The sequence below is a fragment of the Eublepharis macularius genome, chromosome 1, assembly GCF_028583425.1.
Source record: "Eublepharis macularius isolate TG4126 chromosome 1, MPM_Emac_v1.0, whole genome shotgun sequence".
Taxonomy (NCBI): Eukaryota; Metazoa; Chordata; class Lepidosauria; order Squamata; family Eublepharidae; genus Eublepharis; species Eublepharis macularius.
Window position 1 is genome coordinate 44431326 of NC_072790.1, and position 22994 is coordinate 44454319.

The 22994-nt window shown below is 41.7% G+C and overlaps 1 protein-coding gene across 1 annotated transcript in view; it reads right to left on the reverse strand.

The window, feature by feature from the left end:
* Positions 1–11811: 11811 nt before the first annotated feature.
* GEN1 (GEN1 Holliday junction 5' flap endonuclease) overlaps positions 11812–22994 on the reverse strand; it is a 33645-nt gene continuing 22462 nt past the window's right edge. Inside the window, exons 11-14 of the mRNA XM_054984212.1 lie at positions 20620–20750; positions 17624–17685; positions 15586–15729; positions 11812–14832 (exon numbers count right to left, since the gene is read on the reverse strand). Of these exons, the coding sequence (XP_054840187.1) occupies positions 13517–14832; positions 15586–15729; positions 17624–17685; positions 20620–20750 (1653 nt within the window). The 3' untranslated portion in view covers positions 11812–13516. The remainder of the gene's footprint in view (positions 14833–15585; positions 15730–17623; positions 17686–20619; positions 20751–22994) is intronic.

Below are 22994 nucleotides of genomic sequence, written 5' to 3' on the forward strand. Positions count from 1 at the left end.
CGGGAGTTAGGCTCATGCTTGTGATTTGTTAAGCTGTTTTGATTCTGGTAAGCAATTGTAATATGGAACAAAAAGGTACACTACATCAGAACTGCAGTTTTCCTTCAAAATAGTTTTTCCTTCTACCTTCCTTGTAGGTTTTATTCATTGCATCAGAGCTGTCACCCTTAAAACTCTTTTGTTGAGGGTGAATTTGTACTAGGGTCTCCAGTCTCCAAGTGGTAGCTGGAGATCTCCTGGAATTACAACTGATCTCCAGGTGACAGAGATCAATTCCCATGGAGAAAATGGCTGCTTTGGAGGGTGGACTCTATGGCATTATACCTTTCTGAGGATCCTCTCCTCCCCAAATCCTATCCTCTCCGGGCACCACTCCCCATATCTCCAGGAATTTCCCATCCCAGACCTGGCAGTCCTAATCTGTACCCTGGTTGCATGTCTTTAGCAGAATACTTAGAGAAATGGATCTAGAACTTTCCCCATCTTGGGACATTATTTCACAGGGTAGAAAACAACCCCAAAGCAAAGATTAGCTAAGAGCCAAGCTACAAGTGACGCCTTACACAGGTTGGACACTTGTCAGAGTCCCTCAAGTTTTGATGGGAAATGTAGGCGTCCTGGTTTTACAGCTTGGCTCTCCATTACAGCTGCAAGACCAGGGATGCCTACATTTCCCATCAAAACTTGAGGGAAGCTGACAAGTGTCCAACCTGTGTCAGGTGTCACTTGTAGCTTGGCTCTAAGTTAGTGGAGTTTTCTTTCAAGTTTATGAAGTCTTGACTTTCAAGCTTCCTGAAGTTCAGTTATATATAAAAAACAGGCACAAAAGAAGCTGATTTCCATATACAGAATCATCTCTCAAATATCCTGATTGCGTTTGGAACACAAAGGGTTCCAGAACGACCGTTCTGGGCTTTGAAACAGAGTCAAGGATGGTTGAGAGGCCTTGCTGTTCATGCATCATCTGGCATGCTAGTGGGGGGCCTGCTGTCAGTCTTCTAAGTCCTGATGCCATTTCACTCGGTCCCAACCAGCTAGAATGAGTCGTTAAGAAATGCTCATCTAGTTGCATTTAACCAGACACCAAATTCTCCACTCAGTACAATTCACTAATGTCAGTGCTGGCAACTGGGAAGAGAAAGACACAATGCTGAACTTTGTTTTCCTCGACTTCATCTGTCAAGCTCTGATGCAAGTATTTATTAGATGATGGCAGGCAATCATAGCTCTGTTATTCACCAAAAGGTTGGGAATGAAATCACACGGACAGATATATCTATCTTGTGGAGATGGAAACCTACTAGTAAGTGAAATGCACCAGAGGCACAAGTAAAATATAGTCTTGCTAAAAGGTGAAAAACAATTGGGGGTAGGGTTGCCAGCTCCAGGCGGAGAAATTCCTGGAGGTTTTGGGGGGGGTAGATCCTGGTGAGGGTGGGGATTGGGGATCAGAGGGACTTCAGTGGGGTATTAATGCCATAGAGTCCACCCTCCAAAGCAGCCATTGTCTCCAGAGAACAGATCTCTGCAGTCTGGGAAACCAGTGATAATTCTGGGTGACCTCCAGCCACCACCTAGAGGCTAGGGTTGCCAGCCTCCAGGTAGTGGCTGGAGATCTCCCAGAATTACAACTGGCCACAGAGATCAGTTCACCTGGAGAAAATGGCTACTTTGGGGGGTGGACTCTATGGAATTATGCCATGCCAAAGTCCTTTCCCTCCCCAAACCCCACTTTCTCCAGGTTTCGCTCCCTAGATCTCCAGGAATTTCCCAACTTGGAGCTGGCAACCGTACTAAAGGCTGACAACCCTAGACTGGGGACAGGGGTGAAGTACACCAGAACTCATTACAGAAGCAAAAGGTAATAAACCAGGATGTGTGTACGCTCTATTTCCAAGCATTCTGGAGTTGAAGAGATGTGCTTCAAAGTGCTCGCAGAAAATGCAGAAGTGAGAGAGGTGGTTGAATGAGAAGTGAGGATGTAATATCACATATAGCCTTCCCATTTTTTCCTGCAGATTTCCACACTGCTTAAAAAGTTACATTCGAAGGAGAAAGGAATATTCCGAAGTGCCATTCTTTGAGGCAAGCCATGCTGTTGCCAGAAGAGCAACACATACACAATATACACATAAGTTTGCTGCTTTTCCCCATCATCAGCAAAGCTAAAATCAATTATGCAAAACAATACAGATGACAGAATATAAATATGTAAATTTAAGAGAAATTATGCAGCATGCTCAAATTCTCTACATTTATACAGGTCTCATTTCACATTCAGTATCATGAAAAGGCACAACTTTTTACTTTTTAAAAACAAACAAACATGGAATACATAATAATTTCAGTCCATTCCTTTATATCCAGACTTGCTCAGGCCGATCTTGTGCAGGGTCCAAGCAGCCACATTAAGGGAGACTACATGCCAATAGCCAGTGTGGGAGCCTATTTGCTAAGAATGTACGGCATCAATATTTTATATAAATGAACATTGGTTATAATGCCAGAGAGCTCCAACAGTGCAATGTGCAAAGCATTTTCATGGCCATATGGGCAGGAGTGATGTTATCCTTCTGGCCACACTCCTTTGTACCTCATGAAAGAACACGCCAGAGAACCCTCTGATCTTTGGTGGGTGGCATTTTGGTCAGCAAACGGGTCAGCCGATAGAAAAGGGAAAGTTGAAAATTCCCCCAATGCACAAACAATAGATCATCACTTTGGATCCCAGTCTGTGGCTTGGATCCACAAGAGATTTCTGCAGATTGAATTTCTTCCATGGAACAGAACTGCCTTGCCTCTCCACCCTTACACTGCTCCTGGGGTGAAGGGGGATTCTCAAGGAACAACGTGAGGGAGAAAGTGGAAGTCGGTAGTGGGAAGTGGGGAAATTGGTGAAACTCCCATCCTCCTTCCGTCCACAGAAGTCCTCAGTTGGATTCAACCCATTGTCTACAGAATGGCTGCATGAATGTAAGTATTACTGTCAGGCATTTCTGCCTTCTGCAGATACCACCCTCCAAATGGGCACAATCAACAGCTGTCCGTACATGTGCATTCTCTGTAGTGGCCCCCGCCTTATGCTGTCTACCTGAAGAGGTTAGGAAAGCCCCTACTCTCTTTGCTTTCTACAAACTCTGCAAAACTGAATTATTCAGGAGGGCTTTTTATTCATAGACCTGTGCTTTAAGAAATGGCTCAAACAGATGTCTTGGTAAAGGGACAGGGACAGTAAACTATACTATGGTACTATCTATTGGTGTAGGTATGCTCTTACTGGGTATTCTTGTATAATTTAATATGTCATGGCAAATTGCATGTTTTGTTTCTGCAATGTTTTGTATTTGTATTCAGTTCTGTGCTCGTTTTCAAATTTCTGCCATCTATATCCTATTGTATTGTCATCTTGTGCACAACTGAAGTCCCGTTGGACACAGGATAACTCTTGGGTAAAGACGCTCAGAATTTGGCTGAATACACTTTATAAAGTCCATTTGAAACAAGTTTCTGAGCTTGTTCTGGAAGAGAACAGATCTCTTTGAGAGTTTTCACTTTTTTTTTAAAGGAAGGGGGTTGCAGACAATGGTGAGAACATCAAAGGCTGTAAATGTGACAAACTCTGAAATGCAAATCACCTGATTCAAACAGAACAAATCCTACATTAACACCTGAGTGTCAAAGGCTCAAATTAGGTGGCACAGACTAAAAAGAAAAGGCCAAAGACAACATCTTTATCGCTTGGTGGGATTTGTTATCTTCTCTATTTAGCTAGACAATTGCAAGAAAGTCCATTACTCAGAATTATTTCTCCATAAATTTGTCAAGTCATCTATAAATAAAATAGTAAATGACATACTGCGGCTTCATATTTATTTTTACTGCCAAGAATCTAGCAGCTGCTTTTTACAAAGATTCAACGTAGTATACATTAAAATTATTAAAAAATTAAAAATTAAAATTAAGACAGGACAGCTAATATAGTAAACATTAAAACAAACCACAGACAGCATTAAAAAAAATTCAGAGCTCCAGGTAATTTAGCTTGACTGCATCATTTAACCCCTTGACTAAAATTGGAGGTTCATCTCAATATCGCATTCATGTATTTTAAATTTTTAAAATTTCATTTATACCCCACCTTTCTCCCCTGCTAGGATTCAAAGGCGCTTATATCTTTCTCCTCATCTCCCTACTATCCTCACAACAAACTTTGTGAAGGAGGTTAAGATGAGAGTTTGTGACTGGCCCAAGGTCACCCAGTAAGCCTCCATCACAAGTGGAGAATCAAGCCTGGGCGACCCAGATCCTAGTTTATCACTCCATGCGCTACACCACTCTGGCTCAAGTAAAATATGTACATACATTTTTTCAGCATCTCCCAGAACACCGGGCAGATGTCCTCTTTACAACGGCAGGATAACCTGGATAATAATTGTCCTCCAGTGTCCTTCCTTCCCCGTTGTCAGCACTTGGAGATCGGACTATACCTTCTGGTCAATGGAGACGGTTTCTCAAATTGCCCCTGACCTGCCACTTGTTACATTTGCTGAGGGCCAAGCTACACATGACGAATGACACTTGAACGGCAAGTGGATTGAGTGGAGGGCAAGTGAACAGGGAGAAATACACTTGCTGTTCAAGTGTCATTCGTCATGTGTAGCTTGGCCCTGAGTCTTGGACTCCCAGTTCACCCTTACTGTCCTTCTGGAGATGAGGACACTAAGTGAGGTCAGTGAGGTCAGTTTTCCCCACTCCATGGGAGCTGAAGGAATAGACAATGTGCTCAGGTCATGCTGTAGAGGTGCAAAGGGCGATGCCTTGCAGAGATCTACTCCCACACCATTGGAGAAGGCCTAAGCTGAATCCCTGTAGCATTAAGATTACTGTAAATGCTCTAGCAATTGCATCCTGTATTGTAGTGACTTAATGAGAATATTTCAGGCAAAGGTGCTGGCTCAGTTATTTAAGAGGATCATGATGTTGTATTCTACTATACTGATCCAAAGACTTGCAGACATTTTGAAGTACACCTGAAGCTGATGCAGATGATAATATTAATTTTAATGGTAGTAGCAGACCCCCAAGTGCAAATAGTCCACGTATGTGTATCTATTTTCTCCACTGAAATGGTTGAGGAAGTTGATATAGCTAAGGAAGCTTTGTGTGTGCATTGGAACGCCCACACATTAACTCTGCCATTGGATCAAGGTATATGTATGCTCAGAGAAGGGGGATTATGAGGATATTTACTGCATATGTCAAAATGTTCTCTTCTTGTTAAGTCAGTGGCTTGGAGGGACAAGAGGATAAAAACTCTTTTTCTCAGTGGAGCAACACTTGTGGAAGAGGAAAGAGAAATTAATTCATCACCTTGTCCTCCCTTCCTCCATCCCCTGTCCCAGCCTACAAGGTTATTCCTCTGTGAGAGTCTCAAAATGAGAATGATCTTTATGGAGAACAGAAGGGGTTGCAAGAAAGGAATTCAGGAAGAGTCTGTATTCCTTGCACCAAGCGGTAAGATACATATAATTATACCTATTTAAACCCAGCTACCTGTTTTTTTTTGGGGGGGGGACATATTTCTGTCATGACCCATATTCTTCTCACCCAGATATTTCCCTGATAACATTTACTGAAATATTGGGGGATTGGATCCAGACTAAATTTACTGCAAATGTAAGACACTCTGGAGAACAGAACATTCCTGCATTGTACCTTCCCACTGCAACCCTCCTTAAAATGCTGTTCTATTAGTAGGAAATTTAATCTGGCTCCAATGTTGTATGGGATGGATATCCTTATACTCAGCATTTCCTCATTAGCTGGTCCTTATGGGGTTTGAGGTGCAGTGTGCATGATGATCTCATTTTATAGTCTTTCCCTGAAAGGGTGTGTGTGTGGGGGGGGGAGCATGGGTTGCTGCCGGGCATATATCTGCTCTACCATCAAGATTTCATTGAGATGCAAGGAATCGGCAGGACATCCCATGAACACACAAAACGGCCTGATACTGAAACAGACCTGTGGTCCATCAAGGTCAGTATTGTCTACTCAGACTGGCAGGAACTCTCCAGGGTCTCAGGTACATACGTCTTTCACATCACTTAATCAGGTGTTTTACATCATCTCCTTAACTGGGGATGCCAGAGATGGAACCAGGAACCTTCTGCATGTCAAGCAGATGTTCTACCACTGAGCCATGGACCCTCCAAACCAGTCTAGCCTTCTGCCTCAAGGTGGTATTCTCTACCAAAAGATTAATTCATTTGATCCAGACCACAGCACAGAAAACATTTTTAAAAGGAGTTAACAACCAAGGTACCTCCCAAAGTCAAAAATAAGCAAGCCAAACTACTCTGTAATAACCCCATTTAATCTCTGATGATCCCCAGCTTTTCCAGATGTTTGGTGCTGCTGAAGGTTTCAGAAGAGTCCATACATCCTTAAGATCTCCCACGCCCCTGCCGCCAATATATGAGCAGTGATTCAATTCCAAGTAAGAGCCTAATGCAGTATCAAGAGACTGTATTTCAGCTGATATCGTAGCTGGCAGGCCAAGAACAATCCAAGATGTATCATTGCCAGAAATCTGGTCCCATCTTGATTGACACGGCTCCGGGAACAAATCAACATGTAACTTTAACTAAAATGTGTTCTGTTTTTGAAGAAAACAAAACAAACCCTGTGTCCCAGATAGACACTGGGAACCAATAATGAAAATATAAAGCCTTCATTGGTACATCATATATTTGATTCGGAAATGGCTTTCCCCCACTCTCTAGCCTGTATTACTCATGCACACAAATAAGACTGGAAATCCAGTTATAGGCATTACTCTTATCTCCTTGAAATACATCAACAGCAATACTCAAGGCTGAGTATATTGGCAATTTACACAGGAAATTGCTGTGACTGATTCTGGAATTGCCCTTTGGGGTTCTTTATATGAAGCTGGGCACACATTCAGCCAAAAGAAACTGTTACTATAATTTTCAATCTACAGTAACTGTTGGTTTTATTGAAAAATTAATTGTTAATTTTTCATTTCCATGGAAACTTCCTTAGCTGCACGTTTCTAACAAAAGACAGATATGCTGAGGAAAGTCCATTCAACTAAAAAAAAGGACCAAAGAGCAATTTGTATTTTCATTTTTTTAAATGATGTCTGACATGTTTAAGAAAAGAGCAATCATTTCTTTGCTAAATATGGCATTAACTGAAGTGGGAAATAATCTTCTAAACAGAAGTTTCTGGTTGGCTTTTCATTATAACAAGGAATACCTTGAATCCATCTCTGAGAACTTAGCATTACCACAGCTATACGGCGATGTGGAAAGCTCACAGTGAAAAAGATTAATGGGAGCTGTTATCTCGAGTCAAGGTAAAAATCTTTTCATGTCTAAGGAGGTGTTAAACTCTGCTATTTTACATCAACAGATGAAAGGAAGCTGCATTTAGCAATATTACTAGATCTGTTGTAGTCTAGGTGCTACTGGTGAAACAGTAAAACAACTGTGGTAGATTTAGCACTTTGTCCCTCAGGAAACAAACACATTGTGTTTCTAACACTGTTTAAATGTGCAGCTATTACTCTTTTCCCACCAGCTTCCCTTTGCCTCAAGCACCAACAATCCCACAACAAATATAAAATATAACCAAATCATAATGAGGCTGGATCTTAGGCTTGAGGCTTCCACAAATTGAGCAGCTTTACAAAAATAAAGTGGACCCTGCCCCCCACAAAGGAATCCTCCTAGACAATATACCATGGGGGGGGATCTGCAGCAAGAACAGGCCAAATTTGGCCCCTTCATTCTTGCATAACTCTCCAACTCTCAGCAGGAACACTGAGGGGGGCATAGGAGAAAGCAGCAAAAATCTCTTTGTGAAATGTACACTCTGGAATTATTTATCCAAACCAATGCTTCCTATTAAAAATAGAGGGGTGGGGAAGCAATATAGTTTTATACTTGCTTAGTGACAGAAGAATTTTTCTTGGTATCTTATCTGGACTTTCTAAGGCAAATTCTTTTGCAAATACATCTTTTTTGAACTAAAAGGCAATCTGTTAAAAGATTTTGTACACAATACTGTTTCCTGTAGTGATAGTTTTGACAGATACATAATTTTTGAATGAATCTTTAAGTGAGCCTACGGTCTTTCTAGACACTACACTAACAACTGCACTTCAAAATCTCAAGCTCAAGATTGCTTCTCAAGCTATATTTCTATACACACAGTAGTCACTCATGTAGCTGCAAGCACAAGGAAATGTCTTGTGCAGTTTAATCCACGCTTCTAACAACCCAATAAATTTCAGCCTAGTTCTAACTACATGATAAACCAGCAAGCGGACCGATTCACCAGTCTGCAACAGGTTGGGTCACATGCTCCTTCATACAAGAACCCTTTCCTACAAAAATACTTATCAGAAAAAAATGTTCTAGTCTTTTCTTCCCATAATGCTAGTTTTCTCTAGCCCTGTTCACAAGTTACAGTGAAGGCATGTTACTGCTTGATCTTTTTATGTGTATTGAGTAATTCTCATGCCACACTCAATATATATAGATGAACATGTGACTGAAACCCATTTTCTCTAGATGCTGGTCCTAGTTTTTTTTGTAAAGAGAATGCATGCTTCTTTCTTACAGATGTATGCAGGATGTAAGTTTGTTTGCTATAATGTGTGAATAGGACTTGTGTGTCAGATTTGGGGGGGGGGGATTGATGGAGCATTCTATCACGTGACTCTTTCACTGATGTGGTAGTCTGGATTCAGGTTAATTATTTTCATGAGAATTCTCTCGGAGACCTCTAGGGAAATTACAATAAAGTTTATTGGAGAGTCTGAAGTGGTTAATATTACTATGTATACAGGCATGAAGAGCAGCTATGTTTTATAAAAGGCTGGACAACAAGATTTTGTTAGCATGCTCTAAATGTGTTACAATTCCAAAGGCTGTGGAAAAATCCACAGTATAAATCTGTGTAAAATCATGAGGATTCCGCACACGTTGGATAATGCACTTCCAATCCTCTTTATAGATCATTTGGAACGGATTTTTTTGTATGCGGAACAAAAAATCCACTCAAACGATTGATAATGTGCATTGAAAGTGCATTATCCGACGTGTGCGGAATCAGCATCAGATTAGCTGTCACTTTCCCCAGAGACCCCTCTGAATAATACTTCTATGATGGAAATTCCCTACTAGTAGTGTGAATTTTCAAGGGCCACTTGTGTACTTTTTCAAGCCACTAAGGAAGGACACATGCACAGAGTATTGCAAACGTAAAGGATTGTAGTCAAAGAGAGAAAAAGGAACTATTGTCATGCTTGTATTCACTCCATCCTGATAATTTATGTGAGTGCGATGGCTGGAGCTTTTTGTGCTCCGCAGAACGAGCCGGGCCACCTCTCCTGGACCCTTCAGGCTCACAGACACAGAAACAGTCATCTACTGACGTTACACCGCTGCAGACCCGAACTCCCGAGCTCAAGCAATCCGCCGGCCTCAGCCACCCGTGCGTAAAAAACATTGTTTACATCTACCGAATGTGTTTGTTTAACAATGACAAAAAGTCATGTTGTATACTTATTTCATTGTAATAAATCTTCCAGTTATTTTCAATATTTACTATTTTTATCCAATAAACGTAAAACTTGTGTAGCATGAAATCTAACATCCCAATGAATTTGAGCATGTGATTGAATTTCTTGACCTCAAAAACACATTTAGCTATCAAAATGATGTCTGTAAATGTTCTGGGTGCTGAAATAGGTGCAGTTAAAATTTGGCAGCTGCCATTTTGAAAGATGGCATCTAGAAAATCTCTTCCAGGCTCTGTTGATGTCTACCCATTTTTTCCTGGCTTTATTATATGTAAACCAGGGTTTTTGTTGTTTAGACAAATTAGAACAGAAATTTTTATGGGATTTCCTTACAGAGACTGGACTAACAGGAGTCAAGGGAGCACATTAGACAGAAATCATAAATTCCACTCCATCAGTCATTTCCTCACATATACACAGTTGAGTAAATCAGCCCCGAAGCATTGGTATTATTAACACATGGTATTATTTGTCTGTTACCAGAAGTTGAATTCAAAAGCTGATTTTTTTTTCTACTCAAGAGAAATCTTGTTCATGAAAGGCATCCACTTCCGGAAAAGACACCTTAGATCCTACCCCATGTGCATAGGGAAAACCCCAATTCTCTTTCTTCTATCCAAGTTCAGCTGTTAAATTATGATTCCAAGGAGTAAAAAGGGGTAGCCTGATTTTGTTTCCTTGGGTACTGAAGTCTGTGTACTTATTCCCAAGGTAACATGCATCGGATTGTAGCCATAGATTGATCTTCCACATGTTCATTCAGAAAAAGGTTCCATCGCTGTTGGTGAACCCTTGTGCATAGAATTGCAACGACAATCCTACAATATTTACTTAAAAGCAAGTCTAGGTTTTCTTCATGGATATACCATCAAAAGGAAGTTGTCTTGCATTTGCATACAAGTTGCAGTTATGGTCAATAATAAAAAAAATGTGTATTTTTAAGATCATCTTACATTCAAGGACATATTCCTTTGGGTAAATAAAGACTTCATTAATCACTGGCTTTGCAAATATAGGATATAACCCAGCCGAAGTTGAGCGATCTGAAGTTGCATTCCTTCAATGATGTGGTTAAATCTCATTCCGTAAAATCAATGGAACTTAAAAAGCAGCTGGATTAGCCACTTAAATCTTATCATAGAAGTGTTTGCTTGGTGTATAGGTTAAACCTATTCTCTGTATTTTAAAAGACAGATATCTGAGAAAGGGAAAAGAAAGCTATCTGAGGAGAAAGAGCGGCCTGTGGAGAGAACAGGAGAGACTGTTGAGGAGCCTGAAGCAGAGCTGAGCCTCTGGAGATCTGCAGCAGCATGGAGCACCCCAAAAGCAGCACCCCAAAGAGCAAGCCAAGCCACAAGAAAGGTTGAGACACGTTTGCAAGGCCTCTGACAGAATCCATCACCTTTCTGATTCCAGCTTTAAATTGTGTTGCCTAACTTTGAATTTTTGTACTGGTTATGTCCTCCTTTGATTTCCCTTGTTTACTTTATCTATACCCCCCCTTTTCTCCCTCATGGGGACCCTAACTGGATTACAATATTCTTCCCTTCTCCATGTTATCCTCTCAATGACCCTGTGAGGCTGAGTGTGTGTGACTGGATCAAGGTTATCCAGCAAGCTTTGACAGAAGAGTGGGGATCTGAACCTGGGCCTCCCTTTTCTTCGGAGTTCTGTAAAGGGTAAAATGTGGTTAGAAATCTGGGGAGCTGCTTTTAAAATACATTTTCCTTTCTTTTGTCTACTGGTAATTTTCACTTGACTAGGAGCAGTGGGCTGGAGGCAATGTTCTTTCCTTCACTCCTCTCTTCCATTAACCAAACCAGGTGTCATAATTTCTTACTTCAGCTGGGGCTAGTGGGAGAAACGAGGGGTTAGACATGTAAAAATCTATAATACAAAGTTATTTTTTACACTTTTGCATGAAGCAATCATCACAGATATGGGAAGCAGTTCATACACCAGTACCATTGACTCTTTAGTTCTATATAATCTGGAAACCTGGTATGATTTGCACCTTGGCATAACACAATCATCATACACATCTAAGGCGCAACTGGATTCAAATCCTGCTATCATACGCACTGGGAGGGCAGCTGCAGGTTGCTCCATTGTGGCCCAAAGCACAATCCAAAAACAAAAATCACATAACTTTTATTAAGAGCAACCAAAGTAACACAAAACAATGTGCAAGCTTTCATGTTCTTCATGACTCTTCATCAGGCTGTATATTTAAAATATAAAATAAAGGATGTGTCACGCCATGTTGTTAAAGTCTTTATCACATGTTGATCCTTCCTTCAAGGAACTCAGGGTAGCATACATGGATCTCTCCTCTCCCAATCAAGAATCAATTGTCTATCACCAAACACAATGCACAGCTCCCTTACAAGGCCCAAGAGCAGACAAAAAATGCAGTAGTCATTGTACTGATAATACAGGAGATTAATTTGAGTGGATGCACTATGTAAAGAGTCAATAGAAGCTAATTAGGTAGTAGTATTTGTTGATCTGAGAAGACACATAAGCACAGTATCCTTCTAGGTTCTTTCCCCTCTCCTTGAGGAACCCTACTGGCTAAATGCAGATATTCCCAGAGTAGGCAGAGCTTGCACGTAGCTGTTTTGGCAAATCCTAAAATAAAAGCCATGTGATACCTTTTATTAAGAAAGGCGAAAATAACATGATGTTAAGTCATGCAATATCCAGCACTGGGGAAAACAATTCTATGGAAGTAGTATTTAAAATAGACCTAAGGTCCTTTGGGCTTCATTCAGGCTACTGGTATTTGGAGACTCATCTTGGCTAAACTAAGTCTAAATGAAGGTATTATTTAAAACAAGGTTCACAATTTTATAATGCTTTATAAATGTTACTACACTAAGGTCACAATATAACACAATTAGGAATGTAAAAAAATTATAAATTGGGACCTTCAGTGCAATCCCAAATACACTAATCTGAAATCTTTGTTTGTATGTGATTACGAGGAGTTTCAGTAAGTCCACTCAGATTTAAGTTAAATTGATCTCATCTCCTGTGCCTGGAAGTGAAATGTACCTGTCACTCTGTTTTGACATTTAAATCAAAGACTTTGGGCTGCAACTCACTTATTCAAAAGGAAAAGTGATACAGCAAAAACATAATTTCAGCGTTTACCACTGATCTATTCAGTTGGTACTAATTTACTTGATTTTCCTAGAACAAAGTGTTCAGATTCCCCCCCACCCCCCATAGACAGGCTAACAGCACACATTCAGTTTAACTGGAAGATATTTTGAATAGGTCGTACATGCTTGCCTGGCTTGAACTTAATTTGGGATTTTGTCATGATAAAGGTGAGGAGGTGATACCTGCTCAGCTATGACACGTAGAGCGGATTGCACCTCTTACAGAAGAGGAGCTCCTGATACCAATGAATCATGAATTAAATCATACCCCTACAGTGTTTCTTGACTTGTCCCCAGGCAAAAGTCAGACAGCACAAGAGCATTGGCTGGAGGAAATTTAAGTGTACACACATAACTTATCACCACCACACCACTGTCATCCAGCTCCGTATAAGCAAGGTTCTTTGCAGTGAGACATCTGTTGACGGGGATAAAGGTCCATTTATTAATGGATAGACCTAACGGCACTGCGGTGTGGCGGTGTTTGAAATGTATGCTTTTCAGCTAAAATAGAAGGTTTTTTGTGAATGCATGGTCAACAAAGTTCGCAGCTGTGGGCAGCCAATACAAGCTCCATTTAAACAGATTAGACAATATTTTCATCTCAGATGCCTGTACCAGCCATCATGATTTCCTTCTTTTCTTAAGCTCTCTTTTGAGCTTTTAACCTTTTTTTTGAGCATTTGCAATTAGGTAAGTGTCCAGCAAACGGAAAGGAAGCGTAGTTTTAAGGGCTCTAAAGCCTTAGTTTCAGCCTTTCAGACAAAGGCAGAGGGCTATTGACCCACTCATCAGCTCCACTTCTGCTCTCTCGGAGATGAGGACAGGATATATCTTTGGGTCTCAGAGAACTGTGTACATAAACAGAGGTAGGTTTTGAATGCTCTTCAACAGATAAATCTGTGCCCAGGATCCTCTCCCTCAGATTACTTTCAAGTTCTGATTCACGATCACTTTTCACATGGCTCTTCTCCTTGAATTGAACCAACTTACACTTCTCTTGCCATCTAGAAACCTTCCTCTCACCTGGCTCATCTCCATCCTCGCTGTCTTCACTAGAAGAATACCCACTTTGACACACACTCCTAAGTGGCTTAGGAAGCAACGTCAGTGGTCTGTTTCCAGAGTAAGTTGGTTCTACGGCTTCAATGCACTGATCCACAGACATGGAAGTGCTTGAACTAGTGTGTTTTTGTGCTTTGTGTTCAGATTGTTTGAGCAGCTTTGTATTGTTTTTTAAGCTGAATTCCCTTGGATGTTTTTTGGGTAGTGCATTTTCAGTTCCTTGAAGTCTGTCATTTTGCTGTGCTAAAACATTTGAAAATTCACCTTCGGGGCTTGAAGTTCCTTTTGTTTGTTCTATCGGTTGCAAAGAGCTTAGCAGAGATACTTTTGGATGCTTGGAAAAATGCTCTAAAGCAGAAAGCTTTAGAATTCCTTGTTCTTTTGAAGATAAATGATTTTGTCCTTCAGCAAGGTTGCTGCTTAAATAAGAGCAGTCCACACTGCTGGCTGGATCTTTCTCACATTGTACAGAATTAGAAAACAGTGGGATAATTTCTACTGTTTCACAATGCAGTGGAACATGTTGTCCAGTAGAATTACTATATGTACACCTCTCAGATTCTAAACAATCATCATTAACATGAGCCGAAGAAACACTAAAGGATGTTCCTTCCCAGTCAATGCCACTCAGTTGTAGATCAGCAATCACAGAAGAAGCGCTAGAGACCACGGAGGGGTTAGAATATCCTACTTGTGAGCTCAGGCAGCCACCAGAATTGCATTTATTTCCTCTGTTTTGTGAAGGAGTTACAAGCAAGGCAGAAGGTGAATTTTGATTTTGCAAGACTTCGGCAGAAAAACATGAGGATACAAATGGTTCCTGAGATTTAGAGTCCAGTTTTGGCAAAGTCTGACAGTAAGATTTAAAATCATATTTGGGATTATGATTAGGAAAGATCTCACATGACGATTGCAAGTTCAGCCGAGAAAGAAGATCTGCAACTTCGCCCTCGCCTACCGAGTCTTCTTTCTTTTTAGCCTTTTTACCTGTAAGAATAAAGAAGCCTTATAAAAAGTCTTTACTGCTTGTAAAAAGGTTTTATTCTTCGTGATTAACTAAAAATAAGCCATTTGTTTCTGATCCAAGTACAAGCAAGTGAAAGATAAGGCGGCTATAAGATGTGTTAATTACTTATGCTTTAATTCAGAAAGATTTCATCTCTGCATTCAACTTTATGCTAGTTTTCAAATGTGCAGCAGAGTGGTAAGCGGCAGTATTGCAGCCCCAGCTCTGCTCAGGACCTGAGTTCAATCCTGGCGGAAGCCGGGTTCAAATAGCTGGCTCAAGGTTGACTCAGCCTTCCATCCTTCCAAGATTTGTAAAATGAGTACCCAATTTCCTGGGGGTAAAGTGTAGATGACTGGGGAAGACAATGGCAAACCACTCCATAAAAAGTCTGCCAAGAAAACATTGTGATGCGACATCCCCCCATGGGTCAGTAATGACTCGGTGCTTGCACAGGGAACTACCTTTACCCTATTGTATTTGTTTTCATTGAATGTCTCAGCTGTAGAGCATTGCTGTGAATGTCCTAGCTATTGATTACATTGTATTCCTTTGCAGTATGTAAGCCACTTTGGATCTCAGTGAGAAATGTGAAATAAACAAGAACAATAATAAGGATGTATACAGTTCTTTAAAAGAACTGGAAGTTGCATGAAACAACACAACGGTCTGCAGTAAATAAACATCTATTTGATGTGACAAAAAGATCAAAACAGGAGTCTCTCGAGACTCACCTTTCTTTTTTCCTTTGCAAACTGCCAACTTCTCCATTTGATACAGAGTAACAATTTCAGGGTAAGCAGCCTGAAATAACGATGACTCTTCTGTTGTTATTAAAAAGTGCTCCACGGGCTGATCATCTGCTGTTGCATAATGGTCTGGAGCAATACATAAAAGGCATGGAATCACACTATCAGACAAAAAGAAAAGCAGTGCCAGAGTCACAGACAAGATGGTATCCGTGTTGGCCTTCCGGTGCTCCCCATTTTCCCACCAGCTAGTCACTGGGGTTGACCTTTTCCCCTTCTGGTTCCTGCAGTCACGCTTCTGTTCCCTCTCTTGTGCTGCAGTTCTGGCCCCAGAGTCTTCACGGGCCTCTGGCAGACCCTTGGTAGGATGGGTGGGCTCCCTCATAGTCTGGGGTTCCCTTGCTAGAGCAGATCTATGGTGCTTGGGCACTTCAGCAATCTCCTGCAGGTGCCTGCTTTCTCCTCCTGATGGCAGGTGTCTGGGGTCCACAGCCCAGCCCCCGGACTTACCGGGAGAAGAGGATGGGAGACCCTTGGGGGACAACTACCCAGCTGCCTTGACATACAGTCAAGTCCAGAACCAGCCAAATATGGAGGCAAGGGAAGGGAAAAGAGAGCCAGAGAGAGAGCCCAGCCAGGGGCGCGCTGCCCAACCCCACTAGAGGCACCTGCGCATGTCCAGAATGCCAACAAGGGAGTAAAGGCACTGGAAGCCCCGGCCTCGCCCCTAGGAGAAAACAGCCACGCTCCACAGGAGCAAAGACAGAGGAGGCAGCGCCACATCATCTGGGGGGGGGGCCCTGCAAGCCCGGTCCTGTGGGAGTGATAGGGGAGGGGGAAGGAAGGCATGCCAGAGGGAAGCCCCAGCTGGGATACATTCAGCTTCAGCCCCACCCAGCACAAAAGGCAAGGAGAGCGAGGAGAGACTATCGGGAGGGAAAGCACACCTGAGGGAAGTCCCAGCTGGGATACATTCAGCTTCAGCCCTACCTGCCACAAAAGGCAGGGAGAGTGAGGAGAGACTATTGAGAGGGAAAACACACCTGAGGGAAGCCCCATCTGGGATACAATCAGCTTCAGCCCCACTCTGCGAGGGTGGCAGAGCGAACAAAGAGAGGCTAATGAAAGGGAAGACACTCCTGAAGTTGCACACAGATGGGCAACATTAGATGAGGGAAGGAGCCTGGAGAGAAGGGCGGAGCAAGAGGGAGGAAACCCCATAAAAGCTAGCTCAGGAGAGAGTTCATGGTGGGTTGTGCAGGAGGAGTGAGAGAGTGGAGTAGGAGTTGCTGAAGCTGGAAGAGAGAATGAGTGAGCGAGGAAGGAAGGTGCCGAAGGAGTTGTAAGAGGAGGATGGACACCGAAGCAGGGCTAGGTTGACGGGCTTGCTGGTGGCTTGAGAGGGCGCATGGGTGATGCATACCTCCCCACCTTCCGCGAAGCAGCACCCTGCATAATCCCTAGCAGCATCCCGGTGTCAAAGTCAGGCTCCTCGGCATCTGACACTGCAGTGCCCTGGAGAAAACCTGACAGCAGGGGCTGCACGGCCCCTTCTGGCCCAAAAGCTGGACTCTCTGCCAATCCTCTTTCACTGGCCACTCCCACAGCCACTTGTCAGACACTTGTCAGGGCTCCTTGCTCCCTGGCCTGTCAAAGATTCTCCCTGCCAGCTGGCGTTCCAACCTTCCAGCTTGTGCCTCTGGGCACCCCTCATCGTCACCTTGGCCACCTTTTAACAGTTCGGCTGGCCAGGACAGACCCCCACCCTCCTGGTGGCATCCTGACATCCTCCCAGCTCAGCCCAGCCCAACTGATTTCAAGTTGGGCTGCTTGGAGAATAGAGATGCTGCACAGGTTCTGTGGAGCTGCTTAAGCCAGCTAGAGGGTCACAAAAAGATAGTTTGAAAGTAGTTCCCTGTGACAGGACTTGGATGCACTGCATCATCTAAAAAAAACCCCTTACCCCCAAATTTCAAGAGTTATGTTACAACTTCCACAGAAATGCAAAGAGAACAGCACCAACCTGGCTTCTGCCACTCAACTTCAAAACAAGGAGTCCCATTTTTAGTTCGTGTCTTGAGTATCCTGTGAAATAAGGATAAGGAAATCACAACGGTGTTAAATAATATTGCAATAAAAATGGTTCAAGATTGTAAAAAGTGTATCACAAGTAAAATGTAAGAATAAAACTGTGCACGGGGAAAAGTGTTAAATGTTCCATGCATGCATCTAAGGCTTATTAAAAACAAAAACAGATTATTAAACAATTTACTGAAGTACTAGCAGTTATGAATATATAAATATACCAATGGCACTCAGCTATATCTCACGCTACCAGTAAATCACAAGGAGACTGTGGAAACTGTGAAAAGTTGCCTGGAGGCAGTTTTCAAGTGAAGCAGTTGCCTGGTGAGGCAGTTTTTCATCTAACAAGATGAAACTTAATCATGAGAAAACAGAGGTGCTACTGGTGGGAGAAAGGCCTGACCCAGGAAATGAGTTATCTCCTGTTCTAGATGGGGTTTCACTCCCCTCAAAGGAGCAGGTTCACAGCTTGGGGATGCTGCTGGACTTAGGCCTCTTGTTAGATAAACAGGTGGCAGGTGTGGCCAAGGGTGCCTCAACAGCTTCGGCTCTTCCTGGGCATGAAAGATCTTGCCACAGCAGTACATGCCCTAGGAACTTCTGAATTTGGGGCTGCCCTTGAAGACTGTCCAGAAGCTACAGTCAGCAGAGAATGCTATGGCTAGAATGCTGACTGGAGTGGGTTGTAGGGGCCATATCAGTCCAGTTGTGTTCATCTACAGTGGGTCTGAATTTGCTTCAGGGCTCAGTTCAAGGTGCTGGTATGGACCTTTAAAGCCTTATATGACTTGGGTCCAGCATGGCTTAAGAACCACCTTCCCCCCTTTCAAGCTACCCATTCACTCCAATCATCTTTGGGGGCCGTGCTTATGTTGCCCCTGCCATCAGAGGCTAAATGGTTAGAGAAAGTGCCTTAATTTAATTTTTAATTTAAGTAATTGGATTTTTTGCATCCTCCCTATTGCCATCTTCCTCCAGCTGGTTGAAGACATTTTTGTTTCATTTGACAAACCCCGAATAACTGTTATTGTACCTCCTCCCTGTGTGTTGCTGTAAATGTTTTTATTAAATTATTTTTATTTTATTTAAAATGTTTTAAAGTTAAATAGTTTAAAATGTTGTTTTAATTTTTAAAAATATTTTAAAGTTTGCCACCTTGGGAACCCTATTTGGGTAGAAAGTCAGCACACAAATATTTTAAATAAATAAATAAAATAAAGTGCATGGGAATTGCTTCCCTTGGCAACCCTTCTGCCCAATGTCTCCAGAATGGGTATGCATGTTGCAACCCGTATGGTCATGTCTGCTAGCACGAATCTTTACTGTGTGATTAGCCACACTCACGTGATTGCAGTTTTCAAGCATGCGTGGTAATGTGGGAAAGTATTGCAGAGAAGCAGATCTCATGCAGTATGACTGAACCTTGCTCTTGTAGGCCCACTTACAGTTATCCTCCCGTATTTAGAAGGTCCCTTTGGGCATGGCCACAGCATCTTGCGAGTAATCAGCACTACAACCAGAGCAGGGTATCCATGACTGCTCCAAAGAGCTCCTCAGACTCAAGGAAGGAGGCTTCTACTGGCCCGATGACATTTTTTGACTATTTTCCATTTAAGCAATTGACTCTGTGTCATATCACAGTCTTTGAAACTGCCCCTTAACTTTAAGAGAAGTTGGCTCTGTGGCAAACCTAAAAGACAAACCTGAAACATTCCCAGGGCTTACAGAACAAACTGCATGGTTTGTGTAGGTATGAAATCTGCAAACCAGGGGTTAGAGTATGGGACTAGAATATGAGAGACCTTGTGTTATGACCTGTACTTTCTTTAGGGTGGATTTTGCTTTAATCTTTCCCTTCACACCCTCTGGGTAGTTAGCTGCCACCAGGAACATTACATTCCAATATATTTTATTTAAGTTTTCCCTTTGGTAACGTGTTTATGCGTCAGGCTCCTTCATGGTTCTATGTGGCCCTGAGGATAGGAATGGGAGATAACAATGACTGCTACTCTGGGGTATAACAAAACAAAATAAAAGTTTATTTTTTTAAGAAGCGTATTGGTTACATAAAAGTCGTTCTTAGTTCTTCTAGTTGCTTCATCCAAACTCATTCACACAGATCTCTTGTAAGGCTTCACACACAGTTAGCCTCTTTCTCTAGGCTCTATATTTCTCTCACAGAGAACTCCTCAGACAGCACACAGCTAGCCTGTTTTCTTTTCACTCTCAATTCTTTCTCTCTGAGGCGCACACACAGTTTGCCTGCTTCAAATAGAATGAATATATAGTCTCACAGACACACTCAGTTCAGGCTTCCACTCAGGTTGCCTTTCCCTCACAAATACATGAACACACTCAGGCTGCACACAGCTCGCCTCTCTTGCCCTAACTGAATCTTTTTCTCTCCCTCAGTAACTGAAAACTGCCTTCCCTCTGCCCACTCTCTGTCATCAACCAATCATATCACTCACTCATCTCTCTTTCACCCCCACTCTTCACCTATCTCACCAAACATTTAAAGACACATGCACCCATTTCTTGAAATCATTACACCTTGGTTCAGATCCCCACTATGCCATGGAAGTTACTGGGTGACCTTGGGCCAGCCACATACTATCAACCTCACCAACCTCATAGGGTTCCTGTGAGGATAAAATGGAGGAGGGGAGAATGACATAAACTGCTTTGAGTTCTTACTGGGGAGAAAGGCAAACAAAGTAAATAATGCCAATGTACACGCTTCATCTTTCACAGTCTCAACAGTAGAACTACAGGACTGATTTAAACTTTCTATAAAGGTGATATATACCGAAAGGGCAAAGAAAAAAATGTCTTTCACCCCTTCATAATGTTATAAGCAATGTGTATTTTCTCTTCTGACAGATGTGAATGGGAACATGGAATGAATTCTAACAACTCCCTCAATTAGATTACCGTAGTGCCTGCAGCTGCCATGGGTCAGTGTGGCCAGCCTTCCTTCTGTTCATGTCATAATATGCCAAAAGAGCAAACAGTTTCTCACATGCGTAATGCTTAGGCCAGTCCATTTTCTTAGAGGCAAACTTCTGTAAGTGTGAGGAATGTTTTAAATAAGCCAATTCCAAATATTAACATATACTGTAACACACATGCGCAAAAAAGACAAAGACAAACTAAAGGATAGACCACATTAAAAAGCTTAGATCATCATATCCATTACAATGTAACATAAATGTATTACAATATGGTGGGAGAAGGGGACAACTTGAAAATCCCAACTACCCCTCAAAACTCCTCTTTTGGGGGGGGGGGGGCGGCATATCTAGTCCTAACAAGGCTGGACTTTTATGAGTTTTTACTTCTTTTCATTTGTTTTGTTTACAAAGCCATATTTTTCTGGAAACCTGCAGACCTTCCTGAATGAAGAGACCACTATTTTGTGAGTGGCCCTATTATGTGGCTTTTGCTATCCACGCAAGGCCCCACAAGTTTACTATTTGATATAGTGATGGCTTACAATAGTGCTATTATGACACTGTTAGTTTCATATTCTTAAATCAGTGATTCTTTATTGGGGGGAGTACAAATTTGGGGGGGGGCATTCAGAACTTTTGGAGGCAAATGGGAACTATTCAGGATTTTAGGCAGTCCCTTCTTCCTACTTGCAATGGTTTTTGACAGCCAGAAGAGGAGAGCTGTTTTATATTGTTCATAACATCTCAGACTTCTTCTCCAGGTCCTTAAAAATTGGCACACAGTAAATAGGTGTTGGCTGGGGTTTCACTGTATGCCTGAGATATGTGCACCATATGCAGATATTGTAAACATATTTATATAAATGAAATTGTCTTGACTGCTGTTTTTAGTGTTGTATTTATTATTTGGTGACTTGGGCAACTTTCGATCTTAATGCTGTACACTTGGAGGACAGCAGTGGATTAAAGGTTAATTGCCAATGTTCTAAATCATTGGAATGTGCTGAATGTAAGAAAAGAGTGTTAATACAGAACAGTGTTAATACAGACATCTAATTTCCTAACTGTAAAAGTTGTTCTTGTTCCATACCACTGTGACGTATCATATCTTTCAGAAAAATCTTGCAGGCAATATATCTGAAACTATTTACTTGCCAGTTTAACACCAATGACTTTATTTTGAGAGCCAATTAATTTCACTTTCAAACGTAGTGAAATCAGAGTGACAGAAGTCAACCCAAAACACCACCTCAGTCAGAAGGACTTAAAAGTGTGAAAATTGAAATTTGAGGGGGTTGATGGCAACAGCAAGAATAGAAACTCCACTACGACCAATGTTTTCTCATAAAGATTCAAAGTAATGGTTTTAATGGCCTACATCCTAGTGATGTGTTCTCTGGCAGCAGGCACTTATACCGGTGAAAGGAGGAAGGAGGATTTCACCCAACTTTCCCTTCCCACTGCAGACCCCCCCCCCCTGCTTACTATGTTGTTCCTGACAATCTCTTTGCCTTGGAACACCAAAGTGGGAGCCTCCATAAGTCAGCTACAACTTGACAGCAGTCTTCACCACCACATGTATACATTGTATATATAAATGTATAGACTGACATTTGGTTGGTTACATGGATAGCACAATACAACAATAAAAACAATTACAACAAAAATGCTCAATTTTTGTTTGGATGCAGAAACTCCCTTTGAAATACAACAGCCAGTGAACATCTTTTATTACTTCTTATATCAAGCCATGGTAGTTGCATTTTGTAGTTTCAATATCTTAAGTTAGGTGATGGGAGAACGGGGAAGTAAAAATAAAAAGGATATAAGCTGTTCCCTCGGGATGGATATATGAAGAACATTCTAAAGGAACAGAAGAATGTGACAATACCAAGCTAGTTTCCTCAGCCACCATTAAAGAGGGAGAGGTAGTAAGTATAAGGTAGCAGATTTTGAAATATACATAGCCAAATTATTTAGATTATTAAAATACTTGTATCATGGCGAGGAGTGCCATATGGACTTTCAGGCTTTGGCACAAAAATGTTTTGGGCCATTTCTGATGGCAAAAGTAACCAAATCTGAGATGAATAGAGTTGCAGTGTTTTTTCAGTTTATGTTTCAGGAGTTTAATAGGTTTTATTTATTTATTTAATTTTAAACTAAGAATTCCCAAACATTCTACAACACAAAAATACATTAAAATCAATAAAACCCCTAACATATAATAAACATTCAATTAAAATACAAGTATCAATAAAATGCAGTCAAAAAATCAATAAAATCAGTTTGCCAGTAGTGCTACTCCTACCATACCATCTGTATAGGGTTGATCTTTAGAGTGATGATTGCAGC